We start from the raw sequence: 13,537 nt of genomic DNA on the forward strand, positions 1-13,537 counted from the left end.
TGTGATATATTGGTGGGAATAACATCAACTTTGGAGAAGGTTCTTTCAATCAGTGAACCTCCTTTTATTATCTTCTCTACTAGGGCCATTATCCTTGTAACCCCAACGGAATATGCCCTAATTTTATACAAAGTTACTAGTTACGGCCGTGTCATACGGACGCGACAGATCCTCTTGGCTACGCTGGTAAACCATATTTTATCTAAAAGAAGACAAAGATAAGGTACTTAGAAGTTACAGAAGGGAGAGAACAAATAGATGATAGGAGAGAAATCATAGGGTATTTGGAGATATTTTAGGGAGATTTTAACTGATTTAGTTGTTGACATTAATACTCTGGTTTGACTCGATTTACACGAAAAGGATTTTATATCACCTATCTGATGTAATCTTTATCAAATTTACAACAAAAACGGGTGGTCTGACTTATACCTCATATAACCGACTGAGTTGTTTTAATATATAGGATTTGAGATCTCTTACAAAATTCTACACAAATTTAAAGTGCAGTGTTATATAGGTAAACTTAGCTACCACATATATAGTGTAGGTAAAGTCATTTTGTATTGGTGGTTTAGAGCGAGGGTAACTTGGCCCAACTAATATATTTACGGGTCAGGAGAATGGGCTACAACAAGTTGTGGCGTGCGAAGATTTTGGCCACCAATTTGTCTGGCCGCACTCCACTACGAACTACAAATGTTCTTATATATTGTCTAGGGGTGAGCAGCGGTCGGTTGCCGATCATTTAGAGTCCGGCCGAACCAATCAATGGCGGTTTGGCTAGATCACCGGCCGAAGCCGAGCCGATCAAATTGTCAGCCGACTTCGTTCGGCCCGGTTCGATTGACTTCGGTTGGTCGGTCCGCCCGAACACAATAAACCAAATAAACGTGAGAAAAATGAAATTATTGAAAATGATAATGTTTTAACAATGTAATTCCAATCAAAACGTAAAGAGATAATGTATTAGGCACAAAATAACTAAAATCTTTCAACAACCATATATCTAAGTTCAATTGTCTTGTAACCGTCATAGACACATAAATAACTTAAGGCCGCGACTTTGGGGAATAAAGAAAATTCTCCGGGGAATAAAGACTTTTCTTAAAACTAGTAAAATAAGATTGACTTTTTATGTTTCTTTTTATTGCTAAGGGGCTTCTAATTTTAGAAGATGCTATAAAAAAGGCTCCTCCATCTCATCATCTCTCTCTGCCACTTCATCTTCTCGACACCTCATCATCTTCTCCGGCGAAAGTCGCCGGCCGACCAATTTTCCGGCCGGCGACCTTCTAACATAAAAAAAAAAAAAAAACTTTTTTTTTCTCTCTCCTCTCTCTCTTTAACTTTTTCAGGCACAAACAAATCTTCCTCTCTCTCTCTAACTTTTTCAGGCACAAACAAATCTTCCTCTCTCTCTCTAACTCATCTTTCTTCTTCTTCCCTAACTCAACTCGATTCAAAAGTAACCTAAACCTTTACTAATCAATCTCTCTCTCTCTCTCTTATAGTTTTCTCTCTCTCTATCATTCTTATTTGGTTTTCTTCCTTCTCCATTTCCCGCTACCATTTACGGCGGCTAAGTGGTGCGCTGGTGGTGGTGGTGGAAGGAAATGATCGTTTGTAGGGATGAAAAATATGATTCCTGATGACATTATTAACACAACCCCTAATAGTACTCATAAAAAATCATCTACCCTGAATGGGTCTCGAAATCGTCCATGGCGTCATAGCCGAACCGGAACCGCTGTCGTTGCCGTACTAGCACTTCTCATATCCACAACCGCTTGGTTATCGCTTGTTTTCTCTGGAACAACTACTAATTGTTGGAATCGATTTAAGCACTGGGAAAAAAGCCCTAATTCTCTCCCCTGGAATCATCATCATAAACATCTCTCTTCTACTTCTTCTTCTCTCTCATCTAATCCTGATTCTCTCTCTAAAATCAATACTAACGTCACCACAACAATCACACAGGAAGACCTCTCTTTGAAACACATTGTTTTTGGAATCGCTGGTTCATCTCAACTATGGGAGAAACGGAAAGAATTTGTTAGGTTATGGTGGCGACCAAATGACATGCGAGGTCATGTTTGGTTAGAAGAGAAAGTAGACGAAGATAAATCATTACCAGAGATCATGGTATCAGAAGACATTTCTAGGTTTAGAAATACTAATACTCTTGGTCATCCATCAGGTCTTCGGATCTCAGGGATTGTTACTTAATGTTTTCGTCTTGGATTACCAAATGTTAGATGGTTTGTTATGGGTGATGATGATAGAATATTTAATCCTAATAATCTTGTTTCTGTTCTTAGTAAATATGATTCATCAGAGATGGTTTATATTGGTAGTCCTTCTGAGAGTCATTCTGCTAATACCTATTTCAGTCATTTAATGGCTTTTGGTGGTGGAGGGATTGCTATACCTTCTCTCTCTCTAGAACAGTTCTAGAGAGAGAGAAAAGAAACAAAAAATTAGAGAGAGAGAGAGGAGAGAGAAAATTAATTAATAAATTTTTTTTTTTTATGTTTTGAAGGTCGTCGGCCGGAAAATTGGCCGGCCGGCGACTTTCGCCGGAGAAGATGATGAGGTGTCGAGAAGATGAAGTGGCAGAGAGAACAGATGAGATGGAGGAGAACTTTCAAAAAAATGTATTCCCCACAAAAATTTATTCCCCGGAGAATTTTCAAAAAAATCTGGATTCCCTCGAGAATTTATTCCCCGGAGAATTTTCTTTATTCCCCAAAGCCGCGGCCTAACTTAAAAAGATAAATTCCATGCACAAAGGTCAAACAAGTATATAAAACTTGAACAGTGGTGTATTAGTTTGATGGGAGATTGGGAGCTTTGATGTTAAGACTTCACACCTTACAGGAGGCGGCAAGAAGAATAGTTGAAAACTATATTAAATTAGGTTAGATTTTAACCTTTTCACTAAAGGGCAAAACAAATAGAAACTTGTAATTCAATGGAACTCTTTATTCTATTAAAGGTTTCCATCCGTAGAATATTCATTTGTTAATTTCCAATCCTTATTTACTATTTAGTTTCTAACTTTTAAATTCTTGTTTTTAGTATTATTTTATACAATATATATATATATAATAAATATATGTAGTTTGGTCGGTTCGGTTTTGGCGGTTTTTAAAATCCCAAGCCGAAGCCAAACCGAATTTTGATCGGTTGATCGGTTTTTCAGCCGAGCCGAATACTATTCGGTTCGGCCTAAAAATCATTCGGTCTGGTTCGGCCGAGTTCGGTCTGGTCGGTTCGGCCGACCGTTGCTCACCCCTAATATTGTCCCCCTCGTGCCCCGTTAATTTTAACATTGTACTTAAAAGATCTAGTTCAAGAGTGACCTTGTCGACTTGTTTGAATTAGATGAGGGTTGGACTTCTTATAAGCTCGCGACCCCTATTATGAATTTCCAAAAAGCAGGTTGGGTTTGTCGTTCGGTCACGACTCTTGCTTTCTCCACTAGTCCAAGTTCTGATCATACGTTAGAGGCAGGATCTGTAGCTTAGTCACACGGGAACATACTTGTGGCATGTCTAGCATGCCATAGAAAACTGTGTTGACCTAGTGTGGTCTTGTCTGAACCACTACTTCATATGTCTAGAAAGAGAATATGTTTCTTTTACTACAAGGTTTTTATAGTATTGTGGCATTGAACAACAATTGATCACGAGGAGACGAAACTGGATAGTAAAGTATATCACACCATTATTTTACTATGTCACACCTCACTTAAGTCCAAAAAAAAGTTGGAGGAATCTGAAACTCTTTATCGAGTAGCTAATAATACAACATAGCTAACTCGTTTATTGAGTTATAGTCCCACATCAGGGGTTTTAGCTGGAAATCTTTCATTCAAGTATCAAAGAACAAGCATTAGATGATGTGCGAGCGGTGAGGACAAGCATAGTTGTGAGAGGGGTCTCTCCACAGTCATCTGCCTGGATGAAACAATGCAAACTGAGCCTCACTCTTTCGCGTGCCAAATGCATTAGCTACCCTAAAATCTCACTCAACCGTTACTTTTAAGATTAAAAATATACTTTTGGAGGGAGACTCGACAAATGTCTGCAACCTTTTGAATGGGGAGTTAAATAGCATTCGTTAGCCAGCGAAACAAACTCTGATGTAGATCGAACATCAAGCTACCTCGTTTGTGAACTTATCTTTATTTTCGTATGTAAATGGGAAGTAAAAGAATAAAGTTAACAAACTTGCTACAAGCACTAGGATTAGTGGCCTTCTTGTATTCGTATAGGCTCTTTCATATCATAACATCACTGTTATAGATAGTAACTCAAATGAATTGATGTTATGTTTGCGTTAAAAAAAGAACAATACATAAATACATAGCTTTCTCTCGGGTGACCGTGGTACTATTCCTGGCGTCAGTCCCGACTGAATCCTAGCGGCTGACATGGCGGGTCAGGATCTACGAGAGAATTTCTATTCCTGGCGTCAGTCCCGACTGAATCCTAGCGGCTGACATGGCAGATCTACGGAGAGAATTTCTCTCTAGATTGCAGGGGCGTGGGAGAGGGGGTGCGACCGGTGCGGTCGCACAGGGACCCTCTCCATCTAAGGGCCCCATACTAATAATGTTAAAGTTGTTTAAGTATAAAACAAAGAATGTTCGGGTCCTCAACTGTACAAACTAAAATCATATTTTTCAAAGTTTTATATCATATGAGTATATGACACCTAAGGGCACCCGTTTTATAGGATATTTTTCAAAACTACTCTAAAGGTCTCTCTTATTTCGTTCTCTATTCTTATATTTTCATTTAATTTTATTTTTATGTTTTTCATTTCTTTTCTCTCTATACTATTGTTTTATCTCTCTTTCCTCCCCCCCTCTCACATACTAAAATACAATAGGATTGTATGTCTTCTTCTCTAAATGTGCATTTTTTTTTTGTCATCCTAATTATTTCTTATGCAAAAAGTATAGGGTTTACGTGTTGAATTGCGTTCTCCAAATCATACTTATTTGCTATAAGAATACTTCTTTAATTCATATAATTGCATTTTTAAAATATTCAGTTAAATTGTGCTCTTGGACTTATTTACTTACATCAAATATTATTTAAATATTCTTACTAGTATTATGTAATCTTTCATGCATTAACACTTTTACATAATGCATTTTAGTTATGATAATTTCAGTTAATTTTAGCTATTTCTCCAATATATTGCATGTAAATATTTCTCGGTTCTAACGTCATAGATGAAGGGCCCCAGTTAAAAGTTCGCACCGGACCCCCAAAATCTCAGCCACACCACTGCTAGAATGTGGCCCGACACTTCAGCCAACCGAAACCAGGACTGGTGCAAGACATAGTGTCATTTTCGGGACTTAACCGTGAAGCAGAATATCACATCACATCCGGCCAGGCTGTCGGTGGGTGTAAGACTCTCTTTAACTTGGTCAACTATAATTAAATTTACACTTTATTAGTCAACAGTTACCGGCCGTTGGATTCAGATATTCTTTTTCATCTGTTAACCTGAAAAAAGGGGTGGCTCTCATCTGATCTGTACTCAATTAAGTTGCTAACCTGGCATAAAACGTGGCAATATACAGTTCTATTGTTCTCTTTAAAAAAAAACATCTTATCCTAAAAATTTATCTTTCCTGCCATTTTGTTTGATCATATCATCATCACCACCCCAATACTTTCTCTCTCTTCATTATCTTCTCAAAGGAACTCAAAACAATTCCCTTCATCTCACTTATAAAGCTCCCCCCACTTTCTCTCTCTCTCTCTCTCTCTACTACGACTCTACTACCTATCAATTCCTTGTTATTCTACTCTGTTTTGACCTCATCAGTTTAGAAGTGGATTTAACTCTTCCCCACACTTATTAGATCATCAAAATCCATTCTTTTTAGTTTTCCTGGTTGTGGGTATCTCTATTAAAATTAAGAAATTTGAGTTTAATTGAGCAGAAATGATGATGAGAGAAGAAGATGAAAATTCTAGGGTTTTGAATGAACTTTGTGCTCTTATTATGAGTATAATTAGATCACCTCATCTTCCTCCTCTTTCAGTTTATCCTTCTTCATCCACCGGTAGCACCGTTTCTTCAACTTTCCGGCGGCGGCGAACAACGACTCTAAGCCAAGTTTCACCGGGGGGATTTGCTTCATTACTTTTAGGAATATCTTTAGCTTTGATGTTATGTGGATCAGTGACTTTTGTCATCGGATTAATATTGATGCCTTGGGTACTTGGATTCATTATGGTTCTTTATTTAGTTGGAATTGTTTCGAATATCTCTAGTTTAGGACGAGCTATTATTTGTCCCGTCCTTTCTCCACCACCACCTCCACGGAAGGAGATTCCGGGCGAGGGTTTTCGTCATTCAATATTTGGAATCTTTCCTGTAATACCCTTTTAGTTTGTTTTTTCATTTAGGGTTTTTTTTTGGATTGATTTGGTCATAGTAATATAGTAGTATCGTGTGATCTTCTTGCTGGGTTAATTAATAGAGACAGGAACTTACTTGGTTTGATTCATATCTTGTTGATCAATTCATTAATCAAAAATTGAAACTTCATAAATAAAGTAATTTGTTTACCCAACAATCTCAAACTCTGAATACCCAAAATGAAAAATTACACAAATAAACTACTTACTACTACCCCATATAAGAAGAAATCATCACAAATAGCAAATCTAGAGAGAGAAAGACCTAGAGAGAGAGAGAGAGAGTTATTATCCTGTGGAGATGTGAACACCAACGGCGACAAGGAAAATGGTGATGAGTCCAAAGTAGATGATGGTGTGGACGAGGATAGAGACACCACTTGTCTGCATGTTACCAAACTCCACCACTTTGTGCCTACCAGGAAGCTGAAACAACAGTCCCGGCGTCAACAGAACAAATAGCACCACCGCTATCACCACCGGTCCCCAGTCCGCCATTCTTAATACTTGTTGAGAGAGAGAGTATTATGCTCTTAAAGTAAGAACTTTAGAGAGAGAAAGAGTAGAGAGTAGAGAGAGAGAGAGAGTGAGAAAGAAGTAAAGAAATGGAGTGGGCGGTGCATCGGAATCCCACTCTCCTGTTTTTAACTTTTCTTTTTTTGAAGATGACGTGGGTCAATATCGGTAAGTGACAGCTAAGCTGCTTAAAAGACAAAAACAAATAACGTGCTTCGTTAACGTTATTCCTACCGCCTTAATAACTTTGATTGAGTTTTTGTTTAATTTTTGTAAGTTTATTTAATAATAAATTTTGATTTTTTTTTGTTTTTACTATTACCATTTTATTTGTCAAATTATTGTGGTCTATTAATTTTTAAATTTTAAGTAAACGTTATCTTAAAAAAAAAATAGTAAATGTTGTTTGTAAAGTAGACAAAAAGATGGATAGTCAACACTTCGTTGCCCAAATGGTTCGAAGTGTGGACATAAACTCCAAAAAGTCATGAAGATCCCCAGAAGAAGTGAAATCCGTGTTTATTGAATTTGGGTTATTAAAATAATGTAGTTGGATTATAGGCTATAGTTAGTTGGCCTTTAGGCTTTAGTCTTTAGCTCATAGTTTAGTTGGGGTTTAGACATGTTCTTGTTAAAAATTTGACGGTTATCGTGCTTATCACATTTTTGATGTATCAATGTCATTGTAACGACTATCGTATATCGTAGTCAATTTCCAAAAAAAAAAGATAGACATGAGAGAAAAAAAAAACAAATACAATATAAAAAGAAAAGATGGGTACGAGAAATAAAAATTCGTCGTCAGAACAACAACGATAGTAGCATACCATTAAGATAGAATGACGAGAGATTATTTTTAGAGACTACACTCAAAATAAGATAGGAAAAAGACAAAAGGGCAATGTTGAAAATTAAACTCTGTCTTCTTAATTAATGCATCCAAAAACACAAACGAGAGCCATCTCGGGTATTTTTCACACTTTAAGAGGCCAGGCGGGAATCTGGTCACACTTTTGGCGGCTAATCGAAAAATAACCTTACTTTTAAACACAAGGGAATTGGGATTACCCTTCCCTCTAGTGTCTAATTAGGGATACGACTTATTTCATTAGTGAAACTTCTTTTTTTTTGGACTTGAAAGAACGAAAATTACTTCACTTTTATAATGTCTTGTTTTTCTTTTTCTCGTATTCCTATCGTCATTGTAACACTCTAATTTGATTTCTCAGCGAACTTTTATCCAATTTGTAAATTTATTTAATAATGTATCTTCTAATATTTTGATTTGTCGTTCAGTTTATCATTTCTATTTGCATTTGAATTCTTTAAATGTAAAAGGGTTATAATTGATAGAAAGAACAACAGAAATCAAGAGGTCTTCTTAGAAATTAGTTTCATTATAAAACATCAATTTTAACCGAAAACGAAGAACATTTGAAAAGTTGAAACTTTTGCGTCGAATAACATATTTTCAGCAAGATACAAACCCAAAACCTTATAGACATAGGAGAAGATGCAACCGCCTAAACCACATACCAAATTATAATATTATGACATGGACCGATGATTGTTGGCCCTATCGCATTCACATTTTCTTTTTCCGATGCTATGACGTATGGGATAGACAACAACCGACGCTATTCGTATTCATCTAATTCATATCTTTCTTTTATTTCTTGCTCAGTATGCCTGTGGTCGAGTAATTTGTAGGTCTTCTGTTTCTTCAACTCTCCTAAGTCTTGTAATAGAGATAATTACGACAGTGAAAACCTTAGGACTCACTTGAGTGTCCAACCCAACCGAATGCATCGTTACTCTCCATTCTCCTTCTCGAAGCAAGGAAAGGGAGAAACTCCAATTTTGAGATGTATTCAGCAAAATGCCACAGAAAAGAGAGAAAAAGGATCGATGGATCATTTTTTACTAACCAAAACTAAAATCGTATAATTTTATAACCAAGAATAACTACGTTAGACATACTAGAAGGTTTTCAGATCAAGCTTTAGTTGCATTGTTTGCTCCTTCAAACCTCAATTAGACTGCTTACATAATGAAAACCTAGTCCTCCAGCTGAAGTACATAAAGTTCTTGAAATACCAGTTTGGATATTGTGTTCTTGCCAATAACTTATAGATCTCATGGGGTGGCCTACAACTAATCTCTCACCATCAAAGAAAACGGGTTTCATGTAACTTATGGGATGATTTATTTCTCTTTTGATCACATCCTTTCTCTTGAGCTTCCATTTGTTGTTTTCATCAAAATCTTCAAGTACCCAAATGAACACTTCATTTTGTGGGGTACAAAATACAAGATTAACTTCATCTTCAACAACTCCAAGCCAAAGAAGCCTATACATATGTAGATACCTACTCCATGATGTTGCTTGGGTTACCTCTATTTCAGATACACTCGATGGTATTTGAATTATCTTGCTCTCATCTTTATCCGCATTGAACGCAATAATAACTCCATTATCAGATAACCAGAGTATAATCCCTCGAAAGCAAACAGGATTAGAATATGAATTTATCGAGTGCTTCTCCAAGCCATTACTACTATAGTTTATCCTCGTAGTCTCGTTTGAATCTATCCAACACTCTTTCTCGGGATTAAAAACCTTGAAACCAATGCTCTCCATTCCTCCATCCAAGCAAACTACATTGTAGTGGTTATGGTAATATGGGGAGGAAGAAGTTGGTCTAAAGACTAATCCGAACCTACGACATCCCCCTCGTTTCATAGGAGGAGTCGGAATAAATTTATTTTTCTTCGTTAAAGGGTTGAAAATGCAAACGTCGCTGTAGTTTTGAAGATAAACCACAAGAAGACCATGACAACTAACTAAGACGAGTGAATCCCTATTAGATCTTGCAAACGATTTAGGCAAGCCGAGAGAGACGGTAGTTTCACTAAAGAGATTGGGTGAAGAGTGATGGAAAGATCTTCGAAGGATACTTCCACTAGTTGAACAATGTGAAAAGAAAGTAGAAATATCTGGATTGGTATGAAGACTAGTAAGTTTATATAAAAAGTGAGGATCAGAGATGAAAGAATACCATCTTTTGTTGATAACTTTGAGTCCAACTACAGTTTTTAAAGGCAGTCGTATCAGAATTTCACCAAGAAGGTCGTCGTTAAGTTTGTCCACCACGACCACTGTTGCCCGCGTACTACAGTAATCTGCACACATATATTTTTTACAATGAAATACCTGAAAACTAGATTTCCACCGTGAAACACATGAAAACTAGATTCCCACCACGCCCTACTGGCGCGCCGTTGATCCCACCTGGCTAACGCAGTTGTGGTTGATTACGTCCCCATTTTACGAGTAAAGTGCTTTCGAGCATTCTCGGAGTGTGCGTGTACCATGGGATTTATGATGACGACGTTAACATCACATTGGGTGGAGCTTACCAATGTCCAATGGGGTATATAATATATATATATACAGAGAGAGAGAGAGAGAGAGAGAGAGAGAGTCATCCTACTACTACTCTATTAACTGATCGATCAAGAAAACAAAAACAATGCCCAATTGGGTATATAATATTCACTAAATCACTTGGAATACAAAAACCCTAAATATATGTATATAGAGAGAGAGAGTCATAAATACTTACTTGATCGGCTTCTGACGTTCCTCCTCCTACTTGGGTTACTAGTTTTGTTGCGTTTCAAAACCATTGTGCCGTTGAACGTTTCTCGGTGATTACCGGAGTAGAAAGATGGTACTGGTGGGTGTGAAGACGACGGCTTAACGACACAGAGAGGAGGGACAGTAAAGGGCTAAGTCGACCTAATTGATTTGTGCCCTAAATTTCTTACGTTTTGGCTTCTCAATTGATTCCAATTGTGCCCGGGATTCTATTTTGTGTTAAAATTCCAATTCTTTGCTGTATTCACAAGATGAAAGTAAATTAATTATGTTAGGGTGTTTGCTGGTTCGGTATTCCGTATTTTGATGTCATCCGTTACCAAACCAATCATGATTTGGTTAGTGATCTTTCAAATGGTCACCGAACCGCTTATGGATTTGGTTTGGTTACTAACCAACCCATCATAAGCGGTTTGGATACTATTAAATATCAAATTATCTATAAAAACAATTTGATCTCCATGAAAATTGGTGAATCGAGTTACTTAAAATCAAGACAACACTTTTTAAAAATATGGAGAAACAATCAAACTAACATAATACGTCGAAAAACATTTGAAGCATTAAAGATATGTGCAGGCCACAGATCGAAATATTATATTGTTTTAATCTAATACTAAATAGTAACATTATATTGTAGTTGTCAACAACCCTTGGTTGGAGTGGTAAGAGGTATAATCTTCTACCTAGAAGTTAAGGGTTTGAGGCACACGCTGAACAATTCGCAAAAAATATTATATTGTAGTAGTGTTGTTGTTTTGTATGGGTAGTAGGTATTTCTGTTTCTGACAAGAACTTGATTACAGATATGTATTTGTATGAAATTATAGAGATATGAAATATATTTCAGAAAAAATTATATCAATATATAATTATATATATTAATTGAACTTGACTATTTCGGTTTGGTTTTAATGGTTCCTAAAAATTACACCCACTTACCGAACCAAACCAGTTGATTTTTGGAAATCTATAACCGTACCAAACTACTTGTTATTTGGTTTGGTTTGAAAATCGACTAGACCGGTTGGGATCGGTTTAGTTTGACTGGTTCGGTCTATTTTTGCACACCCCTAATGTTTTGGCTTGATAAATACTAAAAAGTATTTAAGTCAATGTACATATTTAAAACATGTATTCATCATTGACTAGTTTGGTTTGGTTCTATTTTGTTTGGGTGGGTGATTGGCAAAGGTACAACGATTTGGATAGAAAAAAAAAATTGTTTTCTCCAAACACTTAAATCTTTCTTCGTTTCCCATTACTACCATTAACTCCGAAGACCTCCATCACAAATTCTTGCAACACTATCACCATCTCTGGCGGCACTTCTTCCTCCCATCTGCTCACTCTCTCTCTCTTTTCTATTTCTTATCTCTCTTCTCTCTCCATCTACGACGAAGGGGAGGATCCCCATCGCCGGAGCACTGGTTTCCAGATGAAACCATGTCTTGTCTGGTCATCTGGTTTCCAGACGAAACCAGATTGGTCTCGTCTGGAAACTAGAAATCCGGTGAAGGGGATCATTTCCTTCGTCGAGAATAGAGAAAGGAGATAGGGAAAGGGAGAGAGAGAGAGAGAGATAAGAAAGAGAAGAGAGGGAGAGAGGAGAAATTTCCACGAGCGGTCGACAACTTAAAGGGAGGGTGTATTTGGGGAAATATTTTTAGTTTTTCACCCTTCCCATTTTATTCTCCTGAAAAAAATTTTATTTCCCCAAATCACCCACTTTTTTTTTCCTAGTATAAATCACAAGTGATAGTTAGTGAAAAGAGAGAAAGAGATTCAGATTAGGGGTCAAATTTCAATCAGGTAAATTTTTTGGTGAAAAAATAAATATGCCCCTATGTCAATCTTGGTTAACCAAGTCTTTGTGCCCCAAAATTATTTTTTTTATGTCCCAAAGCCCGGGGTCTTTTGTAATTATAATTTTACCCACCTTGTTATTTCCTCTCCTCTACTTCACTTTCTTACTTAAAAGTACCAAAACAATCCACCTCTATTATATTTTCTTTCTCTTCCCCTCATATTCCTAGCATCATCATAACACTCTAAATTTGATTTCTACGCGAATTCTTACGAGGATGATGTTTGTTTTTGACGTCTGATTTGAAATTTGACAATAGGTGGTGATGAGCAACTAGTGGGAATGATATATTCAAATTATTTTGGGTTCATTTGAGTCAGACGAGTCAGATTTATACAACGAGATTCGTTAGAGTATGACAACGAGAAAAAAGCCCTATGGAACTTCTCTAACTGGCCCATGTTTCTATTGAGATCTAAAAATTTACTCTTATCATAGATAAAATTTCCGTCTGCGAACTTTGAAGAACACTAATTGAATGAATGAAACTCACCATTCTGCAATCAAACAATTTTCTTCTACTTCCATTTTGTCTAGTGATGTTTCTATAATACAATCTTCCATAAAGCAACAAACAAAACCCACAATCAAATCTCATTATATATTGATAAAAAGTAAACCAAACCCACTTCTCATATTACCAAACTCATATTCCTTTCAAGATTTTAGAACTCTGATTCATTCAACTAATCCAAAAAACAAGAAATAACTAAAGCAACAGACTACAAACTCAAAATGTGGATAAAAATTATCCAGCATAGACATGAACATGAAGAGCCAAAGTGAAAATGGTGAAAAGAGCAAAGAAGATAATGGTGTGAATGAAAATAGCTTTCCCATTTGTCTTAAATCCTCCAAACTCCATATGTCGACTGTGTCCTGGTATCTGAAACAACAATCCCGGCGATAGTAGTATAAACAGCACTACCCCTATCAATACCGGCGCCCAATCTGCCATTTTTTCCGATCTGAAAAACCTCTCTTAGCTTTTCTTACTTCTTCCTTGACTCACTTTCTCACCAAATAAAAAGGTTTAGAAAA

General features: G+C 36.7%; 4 protein-coding genes across 4 annotated transcripts; 1 reads left to right on the top strand and 3 right to left on the bottom strand.

The window, feature by feature from the left end:
• Positions 1 to 5,636: 5,636 nt before the first annotated feature.
• On the top strand, positions 5,637 to 6,541 carry LOC147562841 (uncharacterized). The gene has a single exon (XM_086673463.1). It carries the CDS (start codon positions 5,974 to 5,976, stop codon positions 6,421 to 6,423), a length of 450 nt encoding a protein of 149 aa, XP_086529589.1. The 5' UTR covers positions 5,637 to 5,973; the 3' UTR covers positions 6,424 to 6,541.
• Positions 6,529 to 7,010, bottom strand: LOC147562842 (uncharacterized). Its single transcript, XM_086673451.1, has one exon. It carries the CDS (start codon positions 6,948 to 6,950, stop codon positions 6,741 to 6,743), a length of 210 nt encoding a protein of 69 aa, XP_086529577.1. The 5' UTR covers positions 6,951 to 7,010; the 3' UTR covers positions 6,529 to 6,740.
• Positions 7,011 to 8,991: 1,981 nt separating this feature from the next.
• LOC147562843 (F-box protein At1g20360-like) lies at positions 8,992 to 10,161 on the bottom strand. Its single transcript, XM_086653920.1, has one exon. The coding sequence runs from the start codon at positions 10,159 to 10,161 to the stop codon at positions 8,992 to 8,994; it is 1,170 nt and encodes a 389-aa protein (XP_086510046.1).
• A 2,970-nt stretch (positions 10,162 to 13,131) lies between these two features.
• On the bottom strand, positions 13,132 to 13,493 carry LOC147562844 (uncharacterized). The gene has a single exon (XM_086673501.1). It carries the CDS (start codon positions 13,452 to 13,454, stop codon positions 13,245 to 13,247), a length of 210 nt encoding a protein of 69 aa, XP_086529627.1. The 5' UTR covers positions 13,455 to 13,493; the 3' UTR covers positions 13,132 to 13,244.
• Between the last annotated feature and the right edge of the window lie 44 nt (positions 13,494 to 13,537).

The sequence above is a fragment of the Eschscholzia californica genome, unplaced genomic scaffold (genome assembly GCF_041429995.1).
Source record: "Eschscholzia californica isolate CP2 unplaced genomic scaffold, dmEscCali1.0.p SCAF_1, whole genome shotgun sequence".
NCBI lineage: Eukaryota > Viridiplantae > Streptophyta > Magnoliopsida > Ranunculales > Papaveraceae > Eschscholzia > Eschscholzia californica.